At 41.3% G+C, this 24,694-nt stretch overlaps 2 protein-coding genes and 1 long non-coding RNA gene across 5 annotated transcripts in view; 1 reads left to right on the top strand and 2 right to left on the bottom strand.

Moving 5' to 3' along the window:
- Window positions 1-897: 897 nt before the first annotated feature.
- Window positions 898-2,521, bottom strand: LOC140304680 (uncharacterized). Its single transcript, XM_072383421.1, has one exon. It carries the CDS (start codon window positions 2,452-2,454, stop codon window positions 1,828-1,830), a length of 627 nt encoding a protein of 208 aa, XP_072239522.1. The 5' UTR covers window positions 2,455-2,521; the 3' UTR covers window positions 898-1,827.
- Window positions 2,522-9,068: 6,547 nt separating this feature from the next.
- palm3 (paralemmin 3) overlaps window positions 9,069-24,694 on the bottom strand; it is a 33,844-nt gene continuing 18,218 nt past the window's right edge. For 2 of the 3 annotated variants that reach the window (XM_072383413.1, XM_072383412.1), the window contains exons 2-8: window positions 21,680-21,732; window positions 19,293-19,373; window positions 14,858-14,979; window positions 14,194-14,254; window positions 12,188-12,218; window positions 11,571-11,621; window positions 9,069-10,406 (exon numbers count right to left, since the gene is read on the bottom strand). In XM_072383413.1, the coding sequence (XP_072239514.1) occupies window positions 9,442-10,406; window positions 11,571-11,621; window positions 12,188-12,218; window positions 14,194-14,254; window positions 14,858-14,979; window positions 19,293-19,373; window positions 21,680-21,724 (1,356 nt within the window). In that variant the 5' untranslated portion in view covers window positions 21,725-21,732 and the 3' untranslated portion in view covers window positions 9,069-9,441. The remainder of the gene's footprint in view (window positions 10,407-11,570; window positions 11,622-12,187; window positions 12,219-14,193; window positions 14,255-14,857; window positions 14,980-19,292; window positions 19,374-21,679; window positions 21,733-24,694) is intronic. The other variant, XM_072383414.1, reaches the window with a different exon arrangement.
- Window positions 13,599-14,272, top strand: LOC140304691 (uncharacterized). Its single transcript, XR_011915284.1, has 2 exons — window positions 13,599-13,903; window positions 14,008-14,272. It is a non-coding gene; the product is annotated as an uncharacterized lncRNA (long non-coding RNA).

Genomic DNA, 24,694 nt, shown 5'->3' with positions numbered 1-24,694 from the left:
ACTGCCTACCAGGGAGATGTTGTAGGAACTGTACTGGCACTTGTCTTCTAGACGTATGCTGCGAGTGTAGGAAATGTTGTTGTCACTGGTGTTGCTGAAGAAGTTCACAGAGGCACTGTCTCTTTGTTTGAATCGCTCCAGGAACGGCGGGTGACTCAGACTGCCCGCAACTAAAGCCCACTTTCCTTCTAAATGACGAGGATCTAGTTGGTCTAAAGAGCGGACCAACTCCTCGCAGGCCAGAGAAGCTGAGTGGCCCACGGACACCAAACAGACAAGAGTGACGGCACAGGCTGCAACAATCATTTTGTTGTGTTTGAAGGCAGTCACTGCTGTACTGTGTGGTGTCTGAACAGCCTCTGTGGCAGATGAAGAGATCTGTCTGGTTTTAAGGTGATTTCACAAGCATTTGGTTTGCAATCCCGTTATTTTTTTCATGTGCAATCTGTGGTTGTGAAATAAAGTGTTTTAGGAACTCTTTGGCTATTGATTGTTCACGGTGTCACTTGTTGACTTTGTCTGAACCACCCACACTAAAAGTCGGTGAACTGCAAATATAATCAGTGACGGCTAATTTTCTTTTTTTTCAGTTAACCTGGTAAGTTTGAGAACATAAGAAAAAAAACTGTTTGATTTGGTGTGTCAATGTAACATGTCAAGCTTATCCCATGAAAATTGCTTCTTTCATTTAAGATATATTGTTATATATCACATAATCGATGGTGAGGTAATGGCATGGAAAGAGACTTTACTGAATGAAAGCTTTAGCCCCAAAAAACAACATGAAGCTATGAAAATCAGTAAAACTGTTAGGCTGTACACATATGGTAGCACTGGTGAGTCTCTGCTAAATCTGCTAATTCATTATGAAATGACAAACATTTCTGAAAACTTCCACAGTGTTCAATCATTTTAATTACAGGTGTGCAAATGATATATTCAGATAATGAAACATTAAGGCATCAAATTTATTGCGAAATAAAGCGGTAGTCTGCTAGTGTCTTTAATAATTTCATACGACACACATTTGTTTAACAAGAATTTTAAAAAAACACACAAAAACTTGACGAGGACAAAGAAAATATAAGTTCATATGAAGCAAAAAGCATCACAAAGATAACATATCATTGTCTGTATTTGAAAAATATACAGACGATGGCATTTTGGTTTATTGCACTCTTATTTCCTTTATTTCTTTTTTTTTATCTGCTGCTGCAGCTGAGGTATTTGTTTCTGAACTTTTGTCTCTAACTGAAACTGTCTTGTCATTATAATTTATACAGATTTACAATTTGAAGTTCAGTGCGGGCTCATTGGTCTCAAGCACATGCAGTAAAGTCAAATTGAAAATCTATTTGGTACTTTTAAAACAAAAATCGGTTCTTAAGAATGTGGATGACAAACTGAAATATATTCCTTTCTACTGAATACCAGAGGACACCAAACTCCAAGCAAAGAGATTTTCAGTTTATCATCCTGCAGATGATCAAAGATGATCCCTTTGTCTGAAAGATTACTCATTAACAAATTGCATAATATAAAAATTAGAATAAGCAAATAACTTTAAATGAGCTGAGAAGCAAATTCTCCTCAAACAATTTAAGCTCAAAGTCAATTTTGTTCAGAATTAGAAACTTTGTTTTCAGAAAATTATCTTTCCTCACAGGTTACATTTAGGAATAGTCTGCTTGGTAACATGACAGAGAAGATTTATTAAATCAGTTTTTCTGCACTATCAATAATGACAAATAATGATAACAAGTGTTTATCCACTAATACTGACAAGAAACTCTTTTCACCAGGCTTTTCACCATTCAGTCCTTCGGCCTATGCTTTCTTTTCAGTTTGATCTTCTGGATCGCTGGTCTTCTGCTCTGGACAAAGATCCTTGCTAGGGTCCATAACAACAGGTGGAGGCATGTTCAGACACTCCACCTGAGCTCTGAACTCCTCCATCTCCCTCTGCTCCAGCTGTCTCCTCTTGCTGAGCAAGATGAAATCCTCTGAATTGAAATGAGGGCTCTCCAAATTCAGAGTAAACAGTGCACAGTCTGCACAGTCTGTGTGAAAGAAAGTCACGGTTAAGTTGAAGGTGCTCTCTGTCACCTTCAAGTTCTGGCCTTCCACTGAAAAGTTGCGTGGATGATACCGGCATTCGTCACCAAAATTGTTGATTTGGGTGTATGAAGAGTTGTAGAAATCAATAGTAACACTGTCTCTTTTTGACAGATTATCTGCATCATGTTTCATACTGCCTGAAACTAATGCCCATCTTCCCACCAAATTATGAAGATCAAGCTGAACCAAGGGCCGAACCAACTTTTCACAGGCCAGGGGAGCCGAATGGCCGACAGACGTCAGAGAGAGAACGGTGACAAATACAGCAAGCATGTCTCTGTATCTTTGTTGGATTGTGGCTGGATCATGTATCTCAGTTGCTCTGTGATGTCTCATCAAAGATGTGTCTGCTGAAGAGGATTATCTAATTTTATAGTTGTATAACAAACAAAAGTTTCACAATGTTTAAAATGGCAAAGGAGACAATCCCCCACGCATGAGGACAGAAATGAAGGACCGCCTTCAGTAATGGATTACGTATTGTTTGCATTGGATATTTACTGGCTGGCTCTGTCTTGCCTGTGATCCCATGGTAATGCTGCATATTAGTCACATTATTTTAAATTCAGACACACACATAAACATACAGTTATACGCTTTGTACTTTGAAATTCTGGAAATGTGCAATTCACTATTTATATCGGAGTAAATACGTATAAATAGGAGTGATTCACTTGTAAAGTCAGTCAATACCAGTTCACCCACATTTCAGAGCAGTTTTGTCGTTAAGTTATTAAGTTGATGAGACTTGGGGAATCCTGTCGCTTTCTCCAAATATTTTCTTTACTTTTGAATTTATGCAATTTTTGACATTTCTGCAATTTCTGTTTATTTTCCACAGGAATAGTTTGAAATTTGGAAGGAAGATTCAGGATTTGCAACAAATACAGCATTCATGCAAATATTTGCTGCTAATTTAACAGTCAAATTGATTGCGATTGATTTTTTTAATCTCTTCCTTGGGGTTCACTTTCTTGTAATCAAATTTAAATTTTTATCATTAATGAGTAAGGATTATAGATGGTAGTTTTTCAGCCCTATTGCTAGACATCTCATATAGGAACTGTTTCTTCATAAAACTGCTCCAGGAACAGTCAGACTGCCCACATGTAAAGCCCACTTTCCTGCCAAAAGACGGGGACCTTCTAGATCTAAAGGCTGGACCAGCTCCTTGCCGATCAGAGGACCAGATTGGCTCGCAGACACCATTCCACGGAATGGTAATTGGAATTCTGTGATTGTGACATGGAATGTTTTGGGAACTGCACACTTGTTGATTTTGTCTTACTTGTGGTTAAAGTTCACTGAAAAAAACCTACACACATTATCAGTCGTTGAGATTTGAAATAAAAGCAGCAAGAATCAGTTTTCTTTCTCTTTAGTTAATACAATGAGTCTGAGGCACATCTATAAATCCTGTTTGATGAGGCTTGTCTTTCAAATACAGTTTTTCCATTGCAACAATATGGGATTGTGTGGTATACAGCACAACTGTCTCAGAATGATTGGAATTTTATTTGATTTTCACATGAAACTTGCTTCTTTAAATTAAAAAACATAGCTTTCCTTCTGTTTGTGAGGTACTGCTCTTGAGCAAAGACTTTGCTGAATTAAAGCTTTAGCACAAACAAAATAACATGAGCCAATAAAAATCAGTAAAACTGTCAGACTGTAAGATTTTGGAGGTAACGGTGAGAATAACAGTTTCTTCTGTGGCTCTTAAAACTCCACAATGCAACCATGTCAACACCAGAGGGCAGAAACCCTACCAAACCAGCCGCTGCTGTGCTTATGAAATGACACAGGTTTTTGAAAACTACCAGTAAAAACTTATGAAGCCGTAAAAAAAGAGGTGATATCATTGCCTGTGTGAAAAATGTATGTGGGGCCACAGTGACACTATCCATTGGTTTGTAGACAAGAATTTTGAAGCCTCGACTTATCCATTTTTGCCATCTTGGTATTTTGAAGCCATATGTTAATCAGTGAATCCATTTGAGAGCCCTGAAAGCAATGCATGTCCAAGGATAGTGGCCTGTCATTTGTTAAATCTCCCCACCCAAAACCTTAACCTGCTTATTTCCCTGTTTTCCCTTCAAAGGACCAATAATTTACAAAATGAATGCCATGCTGGATTACAGAAGGTTCGAAAGTATTGACTGATTCTATGAACTTACTGGGGAGGTGTTTGCTGACTTGATAAAAAGTAGGGTCATATTCTCATAGACCTCAATACAATCAACCACGGTAGTCGCCCACTTCTGGTCATTTGTGGGAATACAGCTTCAAGGCTTTTCTGCCCAACCAAGAGGCTTTATATCCTTCCTTTATATGTTATGTGAGTAAATCTCCCAAATGTCAAACACTATGTAAGTCGTTCTAAAAGTAAGGAAGCTAGGAACAGGAAAGTGTAGTGGTATGATTGCCACCTTTCATGTGGGAGATCTGGGTTCAAATCCCCTGCATGAAAGGTACGGCCTCCAGTAGGGGTCCTTAGGCAAGACCCCCTTACCCTATCTGCCTATCTGTAAGTCGCTTTGGATAAAAGCGTCTGCTAAATGCACAAACAAACAAACAAACATAAATCTATTTAGAAAACCTGGCGACATGTGGCTAACGGCTGGTGGTTGCATCAAATCCACTGAAACTGGAAACACGATACTTTAAGACAGAGAACAGTGAGCATTTTGTGTGAAGGACCCCCTGCACTGATCCCCCCAAAAAAGTTGTGTCTTTATTGGTGGAAAGAATAAATGTTTTCATCTGCCCGGCTGCGGTTTGGAATGTTATCAGTGTTGTTTGTCTGTCTGTCGGTGGAGAGCTAGAACATGGCCCAAGGACAAGCCTGTTATTTTGGTGCACATCCAGATATCAATGCCAAAGACAAGACTCTGACCTTTGGAAATGGCTGTACTCTTCCACTGTTTATTTGTGAAATATCCAAGAGCGTTTCATTTGATTCACAATTTGTGAATAAGTTGAACCGCTTCACCCACGTGTTCTCCTCAGCCGTCTGCCCCTCCTTTCTTTTCTATCGGATTTATTCGTTTCTGAGCTTTTGTCTCATCTCAGGCAAAGCATAAGATGCTTTTTGCGGGACTTTACACAGATTCACAACATGACGTTCAGTGCAGGTTCATGCTCAAGCATATACAGTAATGTCAAGTTATGTCTAAATCCATTTGAAATTTGATTTTTATTTCTTTTCAGGAATCTGTTCTTAAGACTGTGAATTACAAATCAAAGTAATAACCTTTCTACTGAATATCTGAGGGCACCAAATCCTAAGCAGAGAGATTTTCAGATTTTATCATCCTGCAAATTATCTCAATATTGACAGATGCAATGACTGCAACCCTGTTCCTTTGTGTCAATCAGTCACACACAGTACGGCACGCTGAGAACTCGCTCACCGAGTTAAACACAAACTGTCCTCCAATGTGTGCATATTAAAATCTAATTTATTTAGAATTTACAATTGTTATGTTTTCAGTTCATGACCTTTAATTTGTGGTTACATTCAGGAACAAACTAAGTAACAAACCAGAAAAGATGAATTAAACCTTTTCTGCACTATTGATAATGACACGTGTTTATCCACTGAAACCCAGGCAGGCTTTTCACCATTCAGTCCTTCGGCCTATGCTGTCTTTTCAGTTTGATCTTCTGGATCGCTGGTCTTCTGCTCTGGACAAAGATCCTTGCTAGGGTCCATCACAACAGGTGGAGGCATGTTCAGACACTCCACCTGAGCTCTGAACTCCTCCATCTCCCTCTGCTCCAGCTGTCTCCTCTTGCTGAGCAGGTAGAAATCCAGTGTCTTGTAATGAGGGCCCTCCACATCCAGAGTAAACAGTGCACAGTCTGGGCAGGATGTGTTAAAGAAAGTCACAGTAAAGTTGTTGGTGCTCACCCTCATCTTCAAGTTCTGGCCTTCCACTGAGATGTTGAGGGGATGATACTGGCATTCGTCACCTTCAAGGTTGGCCTGGGTGTATGAAGAGTTGTAGAGATCAAGAGTAACACTGTCTCTTTTTTTCAGAGCACTTTCAGCTGCAGGATCTTTCATACTGCCTGCAACTAATGCCCATCTTCCCATGAAATCATGAGGATCAAGCTGAACCAACTTTTCACAGGCCAGGGGAGCCGAATGGCCGACAGACATCAGAGAGAGAACGGTGACAAACACAGCAAGCATGTCTCTGTATCTTTGTTGGATTGTGGCTGGATAATGTTTCTCAGTTGCTCTGTGATGTCTCATCAAAGATGTGTCTGCTGAAGAGGATTTCTTCATTTCTATAGTTTGATCAGACAAGTTTTGCAATGTTGCAAATTGTGAAATGCAGGACCCCTTTAGATAATGGCTTACGTATTATTTACACTGGGTATTTACAGACTGGCTCCGTCTTGCCTGTGGCCCCATGTCAGTGCTGCATATCCAAGAAAAACCCCATTATTTTAAACTGAAAAGAGACAAACACACATTTGTACAGTTTGTACTTTGAAATTTAGTCTGGAAATGCACAATTCACTGTCAGTATACAGGATTACATATAGTAAATGTAGATTAGATACGTAGCAATACTGTCAGAGTTAAAATAGAACTCTGACAAGATAAAGAAAATCTACTTTAAGGCCAACTTGAATTTTGTTAATGGAGTTAGAAAGTCTTATGACAGTGCAGTAAATCCTACTATTCTTCTTTTTTTGGGGGGGGGAAGCTTTATTATTTGCTGCAGACATGCATACAGAAAGATCCAAATACCCAATATTATTTCCTAATTGACTGTGTGGAGCTGCTACGGACTGTAATCTTACACTGAGTCATTGGTAGGTGTGGGTAGGCACGTTGTTTGCTTGTAAACACGGATCATTATGTTCAGGAAATTCCCAGATGACAGCTTGTAATGGCTTTGACTTGTCATATTCGAGGTGGTGCCATCTTGTCCTGTGTCTCTGCAAAACATGTTTGTTTTAGTTTGTGATCTAAACACTCACAGCAGTGCGCAATTTGAACCTCTCCTGAACTAAATTCTGATATCAACTGCCTTAGCAGTGACACTTACTTAAAAACCTGTGGGTATCTGCACACTGTTCGATAAAGACTGTTCACATAACCTCCAGATTACCAGAACCAGCCGTAGCCAGGGAATAAAAGTGGTTCCACTGCTCTCCGAACTCAAAGTGGTGATATTCAGATTAAGGCCCTGAAGACACTGAACATTGAAACTGCCACGGAGCAACACCGTGAGGACTCTTCCTTATTTTGCGTGTCTACACACATTGAGGACACGTATTCCCGTCTGACAGCCATGGCAAATATGCAGCGAGGTGTGTCTGCACACAACATCTAATCTTTTTGATCATCTTCTTATTTCCAGACCACCGGCCACCTCCCTCTTAGGAAAATGAGAGAGTTGCTCTTTATGTAACAATTCTTCAAAATCCGTTTGATGTTATCTGGGACTCGCCGGGAGATCCCAGCTCAGCAGGACTTATTAAAAGATATGGGACAGAAAACGGCTCTCCTTTCCCCAGAGACCCCGGAGCGGGCCATGGAACTGCAATAAGAGCTGGCAGAGACGCTGCAGGATCTCTGGCAGCTTTGACAAGCTCCTTCTTTTACAGAGGTGAGGGGGTTTGGAGACACGCAGCAGGGACCTCCAGGTACAGCCTTCTCTGAGCTCTGTGATGCTCTTACTGAAATGTTTTATTTTAAGTCATCTGCTTTCCTTCGCCTCACAAAAACTATTACTTTTACTACCATTACAAAAGACTTGAGCCCAATCCATCTACTGTTCACTGAAGGCTCATCGGAAATGGTCTCCATGGAAGGGTGGCTGTCAGGAAGCCGTTCTTAAGGAAGGGAAACAGGGAGAAAAGGCAGAGACCGGACCTCATCATTATGGAAGCAGTGTGGGATCATGTTGATGCAGAACGGAACAAAAGGCAGCCGACATCCAAAGAAGAGCTTTGGGATGTGCTTCAAGAAGCCTGGAGAACTATTCCTGAAGACTCCTTAAAGAAATGACAAGAAAGCCTGTCTAAGAGCTGTGCTGAAGAATAAAAGTGCTCAGACCAAATCTATCAACTTTTAAACATGTTAGACTTGAACAAACTTATTATTATTATTATTCAAACAGTGTGGTGGGATCATCTTACTCACTGCATGCTCAGTTTACATTGTCAGGGCATGACACAGCGATGATCTGCTCGTGGTATCTGTTCAAGGATCTGCCCGACCAGGTAAAGAGCACAGAACTATGCAAACACAGAAAGGACCGTCTTTAATGTGAAACTGCTCAGAGAACCGGTCGCTTAAATGGATATCAAAGCTGCTTAGCTGCTCGTGCTCGAAACTGCATTTAAAGGAAATGACCTTTCCTGAGAATCTGGGGCGCTGCTTGATGTTCTGGGAGCACAGTTCAGTGTTTGAAGGACAGAGATGCTGCATAAACATCAAGGAAGACAAGCCGCTTACCACAAATGTCAGTTTAATCAATAAACCAGTAAGTAATCACGTCAAAGCTCAAAAATGTAGTTTACAGTATATACATCCATACTGGACCTCAACTAAAGCACATGTGGTAAAGAAAAAAAAAAAGAAAGGAAATTCATACTTTCAGGTGGTTTAAAAATCATTTCTCTTTTAAAACTGTTAATGGTCCTCCAAACACTTAATGGTGCACACGCTTTATAGATTAGACCATTCTGAACTACAAGCCTTTGCACTGTCAGCGCAGCGGAACAGAGGAAATGAAAATGTTCAGGCTGTACTTAGATTAATGAACAAATCTAATAAATGTCAAATATCAATAAAATAATTCAGCTTTAATGTAATGCAATTAAAGGAATGCTCTCCACAAACCTCCTCACATCTCTACACATCTCACGCTAAATCTCAGACTTTTTTTTTTAAATTACCAAAGGAATTTAAAACAGTACATATGGGTTTTTTTTGTTAACTATACTGGGTTTGAAACATGGAGTTTTTGTGGACTGGTTGGTCTGCTAACCAAGGGAAAAAATAAAAATCCAAAACAGTAAAAACAGCTCTCAGTGAACCGTGAGCTCCTCCAGGTGCTTTAAAACTTAGCGTTCAGCCTTGAAGAGCGGGGCAGAGAATCGACTTCCTGTTTATGTGAGACACGGGATGAGGACGAATGCAGGGAACGTTGGCTGAGGACAGTGTAGAAAAGGGAAGCAGCTTGTGGACGTGCTGAATCAAAAATGGATGCGTGCTCAGAACGAAGAGAAGGAATGTGTTATGAACCGGACTGCAGGGCGCCAGGCTGAGAGGGAGCTACTGCACGCAGAGGGAATTTACATGACAGAACAGCACTGGCAGCTTTTGTGTTTGGGTGGCTCAGAATCTCCTCCCTGCCTTCCTCTGGATGGGATCGGTGCCTCTGCGCTGCCTGGGCTGCTCGCTCTTGCTGACTCTGCCTTTGCGTTGGCTTCAGCTTTCAACAGAAGGGGTTCCTGCTCCCCTGGCCCTGCCTCCGTCTTCAGGTTGTCCTGAGGATCAGTCAGGGACACCTCCTGGAACTGTCCAGGCAGAGAGGCTTTTAACGCTGCCTCAGCTTCTTCTGGTGCCGTTGTAGTTTCACCTTCAGCTTTTATGTCGGGACTGAGAGCAGAGGATGGCATCTCAGCATAGACCGGCACCAGAGCCACTGTGGCCGGCGGCTGCTCCCGCACAGAGGCTGGATCTTCTGTCTTTTCATCCTGGCCTTCCACGTTTGTCTCTCCATCTGCGCTGCTGCTTGACTTTACGCCACCATCCATGCCTTCATCTTCAGCTGCTGGCTGTGCCTCTGTGGTGCCCTCAGTTGCTTCACTCCTCTCTGGGTCTGTTAAAGTTTTCATGACCTCCTCCACAGCCTCTCCTGTCTCTTTTCCAGCCTCTGGATTTGACAGAGGAGCTGGATCTAACGTCACAGACACCTGCTGGTCCTGGGGAGGAAGTTCCTCTGGAACATCGTCCCCTTCATCTGTAATGATGACACATTCAGCTCTCATCACCACAGTCCCTTCTTCCTCCTCTTCATCATTGTTGACACTTGGAAATTGACCCGATTCTGCCTCAGTAACATCCATGTCAGGTTCCAAATTCATGCTATCCCCACACTCAGTGGCTCTGACGGGTCCGTGTGTGTTGGTCTCACCCTGCTCTGGTGCCATGTGATTACTGCTTGCTTCCAGATCACCTCCACCGTTGGTTAGGACAACTGCTGTTTCCATTTCTGGTGGGCTTTGGTTTACCTTCACTTCATCATCAGATGCTTCTAAAAAAAATAAATAAATAAACATCTAAAACCAAACTAAAATAAGTCAGCTCAATAAGCTATAACATGTACATTAGTTTAACCACTGGAGGGTTCTAAAGGTTCTACAAGTAAAAGTACATCTTTAAAGATTTATCACTGCTAACTGGATAGCTCCGTCTTGTTTTTCTTATCCTAGCTGCAGTCTGGCCAAGTCGCTGCTGTGGCCGCCCCAAATGGGAGGAGACCTGCTGTGACCTGAAGGGCCACTGGAAACACAACCTCTAGTAGGTGGAGAGCTGGCTCGCGTGAGGATGCATCAAGCTCACAGAGGATGATGAGCAAGCACTTCCACTGCCAGCTGCAGATCAAGACGGTTTGCAAGACAAGAAATTCATTGTAAAATTGCCACCTTTCATGTGGGTGACCTGGGTTCAACTCCCCTGCCTGAAAGGTACTACCTCCAGTAGGGGTCCTCAGGCAAAACCCCCTTAACCTAACTGCCTACCAGTGTAAGTCGCTTTGGATAAAAGCGTCTGCTAAATACATAAATATAAATTAATAATTGGAGAGAAAGTTATCTGACATAAGGGCCGACAGAGCAGCAAACCTCTGCCTGCCCATGTTGGGAAACACTTGGTTGGGACTAACCCATAAGCTGTTCCAGCTCTGTCTAAATAGAATTTATACATTTAGTACATCTAATATAACAACTATTTATGGTGGATACATAATGTATCAATAAAATATAAGACAAACTACTGAAAAGAGGGTGAAATTGAATATCATAAATCTTTGAGGTTAGATAATGACAGAGAGCAGCAGACACTGCAGCTGAGTTATAGACCTTGGATGATTTAAATAGATACAGAGGTCACTTTCCTTTTAGAACCTCTATGCTTGAAGAACAAGGTGACAGAGATGTACTGAAGCTAAAGCACGCCTGTGTTAGTCTTATATTTCATAATGCAAATGTCTTAACATCAGTAGATACAAAGTATACTGACAAGTCCCATCGGGGAGTTTATGGTCTTTGGCACTTTGGCATAAGATGGTGAATGGAGATAAATGAATATGAAGACGAATAGAGATGGAAAATGTTGTCATGGCGACAACAGAGGTGTGGGTATAAGCTAACTTTAGTGGCGCGATTGTTTTTTTTTTTGGAAGACTCTCGTCACCCACCTGAACTTTGTGCATTGCTTTGTCCATTCTGCAGAATGTCTTGGATGATTTCTGTGGAAAAAATAAACATAAATAAACTTTGAAAAGGTTACGATGAAATGCTACACAACGCAGTACGAATTCATCTGAAAAGGATATCAACACAAAATACAGAACTGAAGTGTGGCTTAATCTGTACATCTGTGTAGGTCATATTATATTTATAAGGTGGGAGGACAAAATCCTGACTTATCGACAGAATCCCTGTAAATTTCATTGCATGCAAAGACGAAAAAAATGGGAAGAAAAAAATGGCTCAAATCATTTAATGAAATCTAATCAATATGCATTCGCATAGTTCAATAAGCTCAGCATTAGAAGCACAGCTGTTGACAAATGGGAGGTGGTGGACAGAAAAATGCGACAGAGTGATGCGAGTGCTGAAACAGGCAGGAAGATGGGTGACAGCAACGCTTTGCTCGCTCGCAGCTTGTCAGATTTGTTCTTGTGAATTTTTCCAGGGTGCAGAAATTGAATTTGAAACTTTCACTTATTAACAACAACAAAAAAGAAGGGAATGAAATTCAACTTGGCAGATGTGCTGTAATTTCAGGACAGGTTCATCTCATCCAACTTACCCGCTCCAGCCTCTGCTACTTGTACGGTTTCCTGTTGGGTAAAAGGGACAAATTAAATCTAAAGTGACTCAAATGGGGAAAATGTGATTTGGGATGTGTTGCCGGAACAAAGCTGTGAGAAAACAAACATGACCCAGAAATGTATTCCTATCAAAATAAAATTCTAAACTTCATCAATTTCTGTCTACTTCGCTCCCTCAGATGGATCATTATAATGGCGTCCAGCCTTATACCTCGCCACAAGGGGGAGTAATTGAGCTGAGAAGTCCTACTTTCAGTGGCCCTGAGGAACTTTTGAACATTCAAAAAGTTAAATTCGCTGTTTTGTGTGAATTGAGCCTGCTGCTAGATGCTCCTATTAAGGCAGAAAAGATGAACCCAGTCATCATGCCAAACCATATCAGATCTAAAACATTAAAAAGTTTTAACATGCTGTCATATTCATTTGCTCATCAGAAAGAACTATGCAAACAAAAAAAGCTAATTATGGAGAGATTAATACTGATCCTGAACTGTTCGAGCATCACAGCCACTGTTAAGAATTAACTAAGTAATTATTAGTTAAGTAACGAGTGAGAATTATGCAGATTGTGTTGAAATTTTATCTAAACTTATCTGAGTTTTATGAAGAGAGGGGAGACGATGTTTAGTCTAAACAGGTTAATCAGAGAAGAAATGGCTGCTTTCTTGATACTGTGCTGCTCCCAAAATCAAACCTAACCACAAACATTTCTGTCCTGCAGCAGAGAGCAACACCGGAGCAGAAACTGCAGCGGAAGAGTTCGGCAGAACTAACATAAGAGGGGTGGATGATGCAACAATCAACCAGGAGTTCCTAAATCTTCTCAAGTATTTGTTTTGTGCTGACATTCATCCACAGGTTAAATGAACTGCAGCGGCAGCAGAACCACTTCAGGACTCAAAGCCAGGTGACTGACCAGGGGTCCTCTGAAGTGTTGGAAGACGTGCCCATCAAGCCAAGACAATGGTGCACAATGAGGGCCCAAAAGGGTGGATGGCGAAGCTCCATCCCATCTGGGTGAAACGCTGATTTGAAGGATCCATCCTAGTGACCGCCAAACTTTCAACAATGTAAAGCCTTCGACCAAAGTCAGGAAAATGACACGAATTTTCTCCTGAATTGTCCTAAAAGAGGATTAGTTGGGGAAAAGGGGTTGGTGAAGACCCTCTCATGGAGGTAAAGTGCTCGTAACCTCTTCCCAGCTCGCTCCGGATCAGACTGATGTTCAGTGCAGCCAGTGGCGACAGGACTGGACCAGAAGAGAACGACACGACCCGGTACACGATGATGTCAATGTTCTGAGTGTTGTTGGGTTGTTTATTGTTATTGTCTATTGTTTGTGCTTTTTATTCATCATCTATTTGATGTTTTTTTGCTGTCCCGCAGTGCGTAGCGGGACCTTTTGGAAGTTCAGAGGTCGGTCCGAATGGGGCCAGAGGAGAAGTTTCCTGTCAATAAAGTTCTGATTTCCAAACAGAAGCAGCCAGACGGGCGCTTCGCTCGTATACGCTGCGAACTGTGGATGAACAGGATGGTAACAGTTCATCTATTAGGTTTAAATATTATTTGGTTTTCCTTTTAAAATGATATCTCTAGAAGTCACGATGAAGACATAAAGATGAGGAACTTTACTAAAAGACCCTGGAGCAGACACAGAATGGGGCTGACAACTATTGTGCTCTACTATGAGAGAGGTAAAAATACTCGGAGGTGAAACAATTATTCAAGAGAGGATCAATCGCTGTACTATTTATGCAACAGGACTGCTTGAATTCATAAATTTCCTGCTTTTCAACAGAAGGTGCAACATCAAAGGTGTACTGAAAGGGGAAATGCATTATGTATAGCTGAGTGCCAAAGAGAGAAGATGTGGGAAATTTTCTACCTAATGGAGGCTGATGTTGCAAGCTTGTTCAACACATATTCCAACCCCCTCTGTGTCCATACAGTGAGCGAGGTGTGTGTGTGTGTGTGTGTTCTGCACCTTTTGGTGATCTTCCAGCTTCTCCTGCTCTTCTGCCCACCGCTGATTCTCTGACTTCGACCTGAGATGGGCACACAAATACAGAAAAAACAAACATCACATCTACACCAACTGTGCATTCGTACTTTATAATGTTTAACGGTATACTCCAAAAATGTATTCAAATCCTTTAAAGTTACTACATAATTCAAATGTATTTGTACAACACATTATTTTCCTTCAAGTCCTGCATTTAAATTCCACAGCGGACATTTACAATGCATGCCAGGGGTTTTGTTCTAAAGTGAAGTAGAGTTGTGACTCCTTGGAATAATGCGATTGGGACCTTGTACAGTAATCCTCTGGGAATTGACAACAGTGCCCTCTGTGATAAAGAAAAGTCTAGTCCTGCTTGGAAACTGTGGAGGCAGGATCACCTTCTCAAGTTCAGCAGTTAAAAAATTAAGCAGCTCCTTGAGAAGGAATACATAATGTACACCAACAGCTAAAATTAGACGAAAGCAAAAAAAAATAGAAGAAGAAATGTGAAACTGTAACTCTAAATAGAGGACCCTTATTTAGAGAGTTTCAAATATGTAAATAGACACAATCACAGACTTCCACATACCCCAAACTACACACCCACACACACACACACACACACACACACACACAGTGGATTTACTTGTCAATGTCCTTTTCCATATCCTGTGCTTGGGTGCTCAAAGGAGGGGAATGGGGATCATTCAGGTACGTTGGAGACAAAGGAGCTCCTTCCATCAACCACTTATCCCTCAAAGACTTCCTCTGGAATGTGGCAGAGGAGGTGAGAAAAAGAGACAAGAGAACCGTTAGTCCACTTTTTCAATGAATTGTGGCCATATGATACTCTGTGGTATGTGTGAAAGGTGTAATAAAATACGGTGATATACACAGCAAAGTAATAAAAATCCATCAGATATCACAGTACTGCTAAACGTAATCGTCATACATTTAGCATACATTCAAATTATTATTATTATTCAAACTATGGTTGCTATGCAGCTAACTTTTCTCATTGTATTATATCATTTTGAGCGGCACTGTTCTTCAGATTTTTCCACCCCCATTTGATAAATCAGCCATTAGCTTGTTTGGTTATTTTATCTTTCAACATTTTGCAATCAGTCTTCTTATGAGTTTTAATAGATTGCAATATGACATGTATTCTCGACTTTATGTAGTCAACCTTTTTAAGTTGCTCCTGTGAAAGACAATAAAACTCAACGCAGTAATCTCATACATGCAGAAAATTCTATGACAGTTGGATGGAAGACTGATCCTGAAGAGCTAGCATGAGCAGCCACTGAGCTACAGGCTGTTTATGGTTCACATCTTTGTTATTTAGCCTGTGTAAAAATGCAGGCTGGTTGTCAAATTATTAAACGCTTTCATATCCCTAATGAAACCTGACAAAATGTGTGAAACCAGCTCACAAAACAGATTAAACAAACAAACAATCAACATTAACCTAGAATGTTTTTTAAGCTAGCACATTGAATTGAAAATTAGAAGGGCTAGCTGAAAACTCTGAACTGAAACTAAAATGAAAAAGCGGAAAAACAATAGTACAAAATAGTTACAGTAAATGGAGTACCTACTGGACAGATAAAGGTCCAAGAAAGGATAAACACAGCCTGGCAGTAATCAGCCTTCTTTCTCACAGACTAGCTTACGCAAGTTAGCCAACTGCTGTAACTGTAGCTTATGGAACTGCTCATAGCAGGTTGCTACGGGCAAGAAATGTTCAACTGAAAATAACTGCCCATGACAGCACGCTAGCAACAGTGTAATAACAACAGAATATTTATTTGTGGACTTTGATTTTGAAGCACCAATTGATGTTTGACGTGTCTTATCTTAGACCATAAACTTGCTAAGACTATAATCTGTGAAGAGTTCAAGTGAAAATTGGGAACATTTTCAAAATATGGGACCCTCTTCATTTCTTTCAGATAGTAATACAAATTTGTGACTAAATCTAAATGCAATGGAGTGCAAGTTTCTGTGTGTGTTGACCATACTTTACTGCTGATAATACACTGAGCAGATACTTTGCACAAGCCCAACAGAGAATGAATCTGCTGCCAGTACTTCATGCTGAGTTGGTACTTCATGCTGAATTACATGCAGGATATAAGAGTGTCACTGAGGAACGTTCTCCTGATATCTAGGCCAGCCGACGCCAGTCTGGCTAAAAAGTTTATTCAAAATGGTCCAGGCTGGTGGAGAAGGGGAGATATTCAAATGGGAAAATGGACCTTACTGTGAGAAACCGCATTGTGCTGCCAAGTAAGTAAGATAAAGATAATATATCCATTCGCTGGACTGGATTACTGACTGGATTACTGACAGACTGCAGCGTGTCACAGGCTATATTTTTGTACCAAGCGGCATTCATTTAAAAGTTTAAAATTCATGGATGCTCGTGAATATAACCCCCCCCCCCCCTTTTTTTTTTTGGTCTATTTACTAAAGCAAACCTATCATAGGTTTCAAGTATATTTAGCAGAGTGTATGTTATATTAAGCCATAGTTTATAAAGAGTTGCTGTAATTTTGGAACATGTTAAAAGCTTGATTTCTTTTTTTAAACTTGCAGTTGACAGATATTTATCATTTTGTTTTGAGTAGAGTGAACTAAAACATTATCTTATGGGCTCTTGCAACAGTATATGCAAACGAGATATGATGCTGAAGGTTGGTCTGCAGGCTCAAAAATCCAAATGTTTTACTTTGTTAAGTTGAACAAAATAAGTGAGTTTAAAGAAGTAAATAAATACATGAAATATTTGAATGACATTTTCTGGTTTTACAGTTATTAGTTTGACTTGAGAATTACTTAAGCCCGTCATGAGCCATATTTCTTTATTCCAAACTGTTCAGTGGAAGCGTGTCTGATAAGAATTTGACAACTGTCTCAAGTCAGGACTGATAAGCTTTGCCAGACCCTTTACTGCAGCTACCTTCAGATGTTGTTTGCACCGTTACTGCTCACTGGTTTAAGGTCAGTTAGTAAGTTTTTTTTTTGCAGTGCGATATGTGTTGGGTCATGGTGTAGTTGTACATTACATTTTATAATTCATCCTGTTACAGTACTTCTATAAGTATTTGTTAAGTAACCAATTAACTGGCAGCCATACATGCCCTAGCACTGCCTCCACCATGTTAAAGATGTGGTATGTTCATTCCTCACCCTCTCCTGATCCTCTCTTTCCATTGCTCTAGTACAAGTTAACCATGATTCAAATGATCTTGCTGCAGATTTTGTTTTTCTTCAGCTTTTCTCCGTTTTTTTCCCCCTGCAGTCTTATCTCTGTATTTACAATGATGACATCTCTTGAATGAAACCTTTAAAAATGACGAATCTTCTTCCTTCAAAGTGGTTTTGTCTTAATGATTTAAAGAGCCCCATCCCCTTTAAAGAGAAAATGTATTCGTCTTGCCTGGTTTTCTGGCGCAGAGCGAAGCCGAGCTAACCAGTGCGTTGCTTATTTTTAGGACAACACAAAACAGTGTATTCAACCTCTCTTAAAGTTTCTGCCATTTCTTTGATAGGTTTCCTTGATCTCCTCATCCTTAGGTTTGCATGTCAAAGTTTACACACTCTGCAAGTCACAGCTCTATTATTTCCCCATAACTTCCTACTCCACAGTAGGGTTCTCATGACCAGCTGCTATATGTAGGTTAGCACTTAAATCAACTCCACGCATTTGAACTCATCACTTCTTCATAAAGTAATGAAGAAACACACTGCACCCAGTCATTAAACTGCTTCTCAGTCTTTTGTCTAACTTCCTGATTCTCTACAAATCGAGGGCCAAAGAAAACGAAAAAAAACACAAACACAAACAAACAGAAAAGCTGTAACTTTTAAACTCTAAACCCAATGACTTACAGTGAAAAGTCTGCATATTGATAAGTTATTCTTAAATCCACTGCGGTGGTGAGCAGAGGAAACGTAGTGAATGGAATGGCTGTGCAATGTGGGTACTGAAACTGTTATATAACATTTCACGCAAACATTTACGAAAGCATTTGTGCTCTCTGGTGTGACTGGAGGCAAAACAGCTTGTTGAGCTGCTTCGGAAGTATGACAACAGCGCTGCAACCCACTGACCTCGGTTGAAGTGCTCGTTTCAGCAAGCATCTGTGCCTGTAATGTGCCCTTGAGTCAGACAGTAAACTGCAGGAAAGTTGGTCCGCAGCCAACTTTGACATGCAAAAAATTAACTGCAGCGAACTGCCCACCGTTAGCCAGTAACTACCTACTTTCTGTAACTATAAGCGTCACAATACCATCTCTGTCTTCTCATGCAGCTCGGAACAAGTCTGGCTCTGTTCACTCCTCTGTGCCTTTGGCTAACTGGACACAGCCCTCTCTACACGTCCCTGCAGGTCAGCAGTTCCATATGTTCCTACCCCCCCATCGCATATTTGCATCTACACAGAGGTTAGACTCAAAGTCAAAGCTAATGAATTCACTAAAGGCTGTGACGATAATATCTCTATCTATGAGAGCAAGTATCGGAAGATCATTTAATCTGTAAAGCCTGCTGCAGCTTCTGATCTTAAAACTGGAATTCATATTTGGAGCACTGTGCAGCGACAGATAAAGTGAATGTGGAAAACATTGTCGTGACAACACCAGCACACGCATGCATGTCTGCTTGCGCGCAAAGTTTTTTTAGAGAAATAATTCTATTGGTCAAATTTTGCACAATTTGAGGAATGTGTCCTAGGGGCAGCACAACACTGTGGAGTAGGAAGTGGGAACGCCAGTCTGGAAGTTATGGGAAAACAATAGAGCTGTGACTTGCAGAGTGTGTAAACCCTTACATGAAATTAATTTCAGCAAAGGAACGCCCGCCTCTCGCTTTCTCAAAGAAACTGGTAGAGCCCGGAAGTGTGTCAGGTTGCACTGACGCATGCGTGAGGTTGTGCATGTTTGAAAAGGAGGCAAGCTGCATGCTAACAAGCTGCAGAGGATTACAGCCGAGTGAAATAAAGGCTGGGTACACGTTGGTTGGTATTTGTGTGGGTGAATGAGTGAGGTTAGAATATCTGGAGTATGTGTGAGACCTTGAGCTGCTGGACTCTAAGCTTCTCATCCTCCACGTCTCTTCTGGCTTTGTCCTGCTCTTCCTGCAGCCGACGTTTTTCCTGAAAAAAAAAAAAAAAACAGAAAGAAGAGAAAGAAATGACAAATAAAGAGATTGAGAGTTTAGCAGACAGGAAGTAGGAGGACGATTATCCATCCATCCATTTTCAATACGCGCTTAATCTGTCGGTCGGGTCGTGGGGGGGCTGGAGCGTATCCCAGCAGTCATCGAGCGAGAGGCTGGGTGCACCCTGGACAGGTCACCAGTCCATCACAGGGTCACACAGGGACAAACAACCACACACACGCTCACACTCACTCTTAAGGACAATTTAGAGACCAATTAACCTGACATGTTTTTGGACGGTGGGAGGAAGCCGGAGTACCACGAGAGAACCCACGCATACACAGGGAGAACATGGAAACTCCACACAGAAAGGCCCCAGCTGGGAGCTGAACCTGGAACCCTCTGAGGAGGATTCAGTTTAAATGAGATTTATTTTAAAAAGACAAACTAAGTCCTCGTTAAGCGATCATAAAACAGAGCTAATGGATAAACAGAAAAGAAAAAACGAGTAACCGTAGTAAATAAGACTTAATATCACTAAGAAAGAGATTAAAAAAGGACCCTGAGCTTCACTGCTTTGTAAAAAGTATTCGCCCGAGAGACAAAAATGGATTTTATGGTGTCAACAAGGTTCGTAATGGCATCATCTTCCTGGTTTTTCTGTTGGTATGTCAACAAAGATGATCAGCGGTGACATAATGTCGCAGGATCTGACCTCATCTCGGTTTTCCATGCAGCACATTAACACTACAGTTGGAGTAAGCAAAGATCTTTACCCTGATGGGCATTTTCCTGTCCCGTTATTCCTTCAGTTCAGCCTTCACCAATTTCACAGGCATCATGTAAACCATCACGGTTTACTTAATGGGTTCGTGCCACATGCAGCGCTTTCATTGTCGGCCAAAATGTTCAAAAATATTTAGCACTTTCTACCACACAGTTGAGTTTCCTGCGGTCTGCTGTGGAGCTTTGCAGCTCCTTCAGGGTAACCATTGGTGTATACTGCACACTGACATCGTGTAACACACTTCGGGGGACACTGAACTATCTTTGACTTTTGGAAGAAATAAGGAGCACCAACAAGGGCCTCACGTTTAAACTGTTCACACAAAGATCGTGCATGCAAGTTTTTCGAGTACATGTCAAAGTCCAGAGTGGTTGTGAGAAAGTGTGGACCGTCCTGCAAACTGGATTCTGTCGGTTGGCAATGCCAACTTACAAAGCACCGTCTCTTCACAGAAGTCTCCAAAATAACATTTCCCCTTCAGTTACTTTGCCACGTCTATGAAAAACCTGAATTATGTAAGCTTATGCGCAAATATTTCTGTGTAAATGGTTGCGTGTATCCCCAACTCTGCTACACTCAGATGGGGTTGTACTGGCATCTCCATGGCACTGGGTTCCCATGTTTCTACTTCACGGTCTACAACAAGAATTTTAACTACACTGTGTTACTGTATCCATCCTGCTTACTGTGCGTATATTCTCCTTTTAAAATATACTAGTATACATTGCAAAAAAATAGCCTGACAGTTTGAGCAATGCTGATGTATTTACCTGCAATCGCACTGATCCCTCACATGTGGGCAGGATGCCAACGCAGCAGCCTTTGCGTACTGTCAGAACTGGTCGACCTGCGACAGCCACATTCTGCTGGTGAGCAATCACCTTTTGCATTTCTCTGAGCTGGCTGTATTACTCAGTTAGTCCACCAAATAATAAAGCTTTTCCAGCTCCTACTTCTAAGATTAGCACTGCAACCCAACACTCTGAGGAGTTCCTCTCCTTTTTACAGCAGCGTTTGCAGATCGGACAGTAGGGAACAGGATAGAGATGTTTACAGTTCTTTTGAATGGCCATTATTGGGAGGAACTAAGGCAGGGGTTACTGGCTTGTGCATGTCCACAACTGAGTTTTATAAGGAAAGGATCAGCCATGCACACTGTTTTATACTTGTAGACACTTCTTTGTGTACGTTTTTATTTGATTACCTGATCAATTTGGCCCATTTAAAAACGGGTACATTAGGTTTGATCCTAAAACATATACATTTTGACTACAGGCTGTAAGGCCTCAGAGGGTGGGAGTACTTTATATATGTCATAAGGACAGTGCAGCCACATCCACGATGCTGCTGTCATCATGGCAAACTGGTGTTGTTTTCTCAGGATCAGCAACACTCTGCTCATCACACAGCACACTCAATAAAGTATGTATGAGGTCCGGGACAATCCAAGAGCGCAGCTTAATCTCTTTACCCTCCGTTACAACGTGTCTGCACTTGTGTGTGTGTCTACTCACAGCAATGGCCTCCAGTCGCTGTTTGTACTTCTCAGTCTCATCCATCCTGGCACCTATCGCACAGCATGACAGAATCAAGTGTTAGGATCTCTGAGGTTGAATAAACACACAAAAAGTCATTTGGAGCGGTTTATTCTCAGAGTATGCCGCGTTTACTGGTTTGAGAGAGTGAACTCTAGCACTAATTTCACATAACTCCCACAATTCCTCTCTTGGATGCATAAAAAAAAAAAAAACATGCAAATGCACACTCACTCTTCAGACTATCCAAGCTCACATTCTTGGTAAAGCGAATATATATTTTAAAGGGTCTAGGAACATAACAGAACAAAAGAAGATTTTGCTTCTTGACGATTGAGAAACATGTTCCTATGTTGGCCCAGCTTTATAAATCTGAAGAATGTTTGTCTTTGAGCATAGACGCATGAAACCACACAGGTTTCCTGCAACATCAGAGGACACAGAGGCAGCTGATAAGTGGCTACAAGATCAGAGGTAAGAGCTCAGGCTTTGTTAGTATAAGGTAGCAGGTGCCTTTATCTTCAGAGCTTCTCTGAAAATAAAAAAAAATAATAATAATAAATTCATTCACACAAGACACTGACAAAAACACTTTCCACATATAACTGTAAGAGCTCATTCAGGTGGTCATTTCGGAGGACACAGAGAAACATTCAAATAGAGGCACAGGTTTTTACCCTAAAATAAAACTACACACCAACCGTCAAAATTCAGTAGGATTAATGAAATAACCTGCCGGCATAAGCTTCGCCACATTACTCATTTCTCCTAAAAACACCCTCTACATTCAGACAGATGCACTTCTACAAATGGGGACTCTCATTTCTCCCCAGAGTGGAACTCGGGGTATTGTTGCTCCATCAGTATGGTAGATGCTCCAGAGCCTTAGGGGGTGTCACAGCGAGAATCTTCATCTAACCAAAGGCAGACAGATTCTTTCTGGCGTGCTCCAGGTGAAGGACGGGTAGGAAAATGCACGGAAAAACAAGAATATGTGTTATATATACTTACCCACATATGCAACATTACAGCGAAAAAGTTAAAAGAACACAGACAATGCACCGTTTAAGCGCTGCCGAGGTAGAGAGAGAAAATCTTTTTGTGGAAGGGTTCTGAATGACTTGAGGTGCAGCGACAGCTTACAGTATAAGCCTCTGCAGGGAGAGGAGGCTCGTGTCTCATCAGGGCTCCAGGAGAGCGCCGAGAATAGCAGTCTGAGATAAACAAGCAAACACAAACAGAGGCTTTGATGAGAAGGTATTGAGGAGCTCCCCGTAGACACACACTGGCTTCAATAATTAAGCACAATACAAGCGGGTGGAGAAGGACGGGCTGACACAGCCAAAGAGGGAGGAGACAGTGAAAGTCAAGACTGATTCGAAAGAAGAGCAGCAGGGAAAGAAAGCGTGAGGGGAATGAGGTGACATGACAAGTGGCAACTGGTTTACTGTTTGGGATTCAGATCCTCTAATGTCATCGAGCTGGAAAAGAACAGCGACGCCAAATTAGCAGCAAACTCACTACATGACACAGTGAATGAAAAGATCTGTCGGAAAACCAGAGCTCCGTTCTGTTTACCCTAAAATCCTGATTATTATCATGCAGCTGCCAAGGTGAGTCAAATCAGCCTACTCCCAGTTAAAGTAAGGACTCACATTACAACCTTGGATAGTTTGATTCCAAGGACCCAGACAGGTTGAAAAATCCAGTATCTACAAGCGGTTTTCTACCCTTTGCAGGGTTGCAAACCGTTGTTGCAGTTTTTAGAGTTCCAGCGAAAAGCAGGAGAAGGTTTGTTAACATGGCAACAACATGGAGGGTCAAAATGAATCCTTCTGGCCCAATTCTTTCAGGAATATCTTTTAAAAAAAAGTATTTTTAAGTATGCATTTCCTAATTTAGGATTTTAAGTGGATGCATTTAGTTTTTAATAAATTCAAACTCCACAATGCTTGACCCAAGCCAAAATTTCCATATGGCTACAAAAAAAGAATCTATCCATTCATGTGTTCACCCTCCCACTCACAGTAAAAAGATCGAAATAGAAAAGGACAGATGTCTATTTACATAAAAAACTTTTAGCAATAAATCATCAAGAATAATCCTCCTCCTCTTAAATGGACCCAAAAATGCAAGAGTGGAACTATCCTTCATCAAGGATGGACATTCATGTGTCTGACGCCATGTTTATTGAATGAAATGAAGTGTCAAATGTGACATGACAGCACAGAGAGTCCATATAGCCATAAATGATTCATTCAAAATTCCTTGTCAATCATCTATAGTAGTGCCAAACCTTATAAAACCAAATCACAAGTTTTATACATTTGAATTCTTTGATTTAACCATGGATCTTTGCACCTCTGCTGTGAATTTTCACACGACTCCCACAATCATTTTGGGGTATTAAGGCGGCATTATCAATGCGCAAATGTGGTGTGGGACTGAAGAAAAAGAACGAAAATATGGCATTTGACCATGACAACATCTTGGTCACTGCAGTATTTAATGGCAGCCCGTAGCACCTGTTCCACAGGAGCCAAAGTCATTAACATCATAAAAGGTTTGGCTTTCAAGCAGATACTTTGTGTCCCGCACAAATACTTGCAGGTTGTGCACGTTATAGGCTGCCTGACCTCAGTGCCATGACAACCACTCCAAACACTACATCTCCCAGAGTCACTCTCTCCGTCTCACCCTCCCCATTACCCATTCACACTTAGTCACAGACTGAACTGAGGACACAATGGTCAAAAACAAAAGGGAGGCAGACGCAGGAAGAATAGCAGATAACAAAAGCACTAAAAGTACTTTACTGTGCTGTATGTTAGTGCTGCAATGCTACTTTTTTTGCACAGCAGATATTTTGACTTGTCAAAGACAGACTCTGTTTAGCCCCCTTGAAGCCCCCTTTCCACCAAAAGAGTTTCAGTACTAGTTAAAGGCAGTGCTCAGCTTTGAGCCAGTTCTCTCTGTTTCACCCATCAAAGGGAG

This window comes from Leuresthes tenuis, unplaced genomic scaffold (genome assembly GCF_036924035.1).
Source record: "Leuresthes tenuis unplaced genomic scaffold, fLeuTen1.0.hap1 SCAF_4, whole genome shotgun sequence".
In the NCBI taxonomy this organism is placed as follows: domain Eukaryota; kingdom Metazoa; phylum Chordata; class Actinopteri; order Atheriniformes; family Atherinopsidae; genus Leuresthes; species Leuresthes tenuis.
This window is presented reverse-complemented; position numbering and strand designations above follow the sequence as displayed.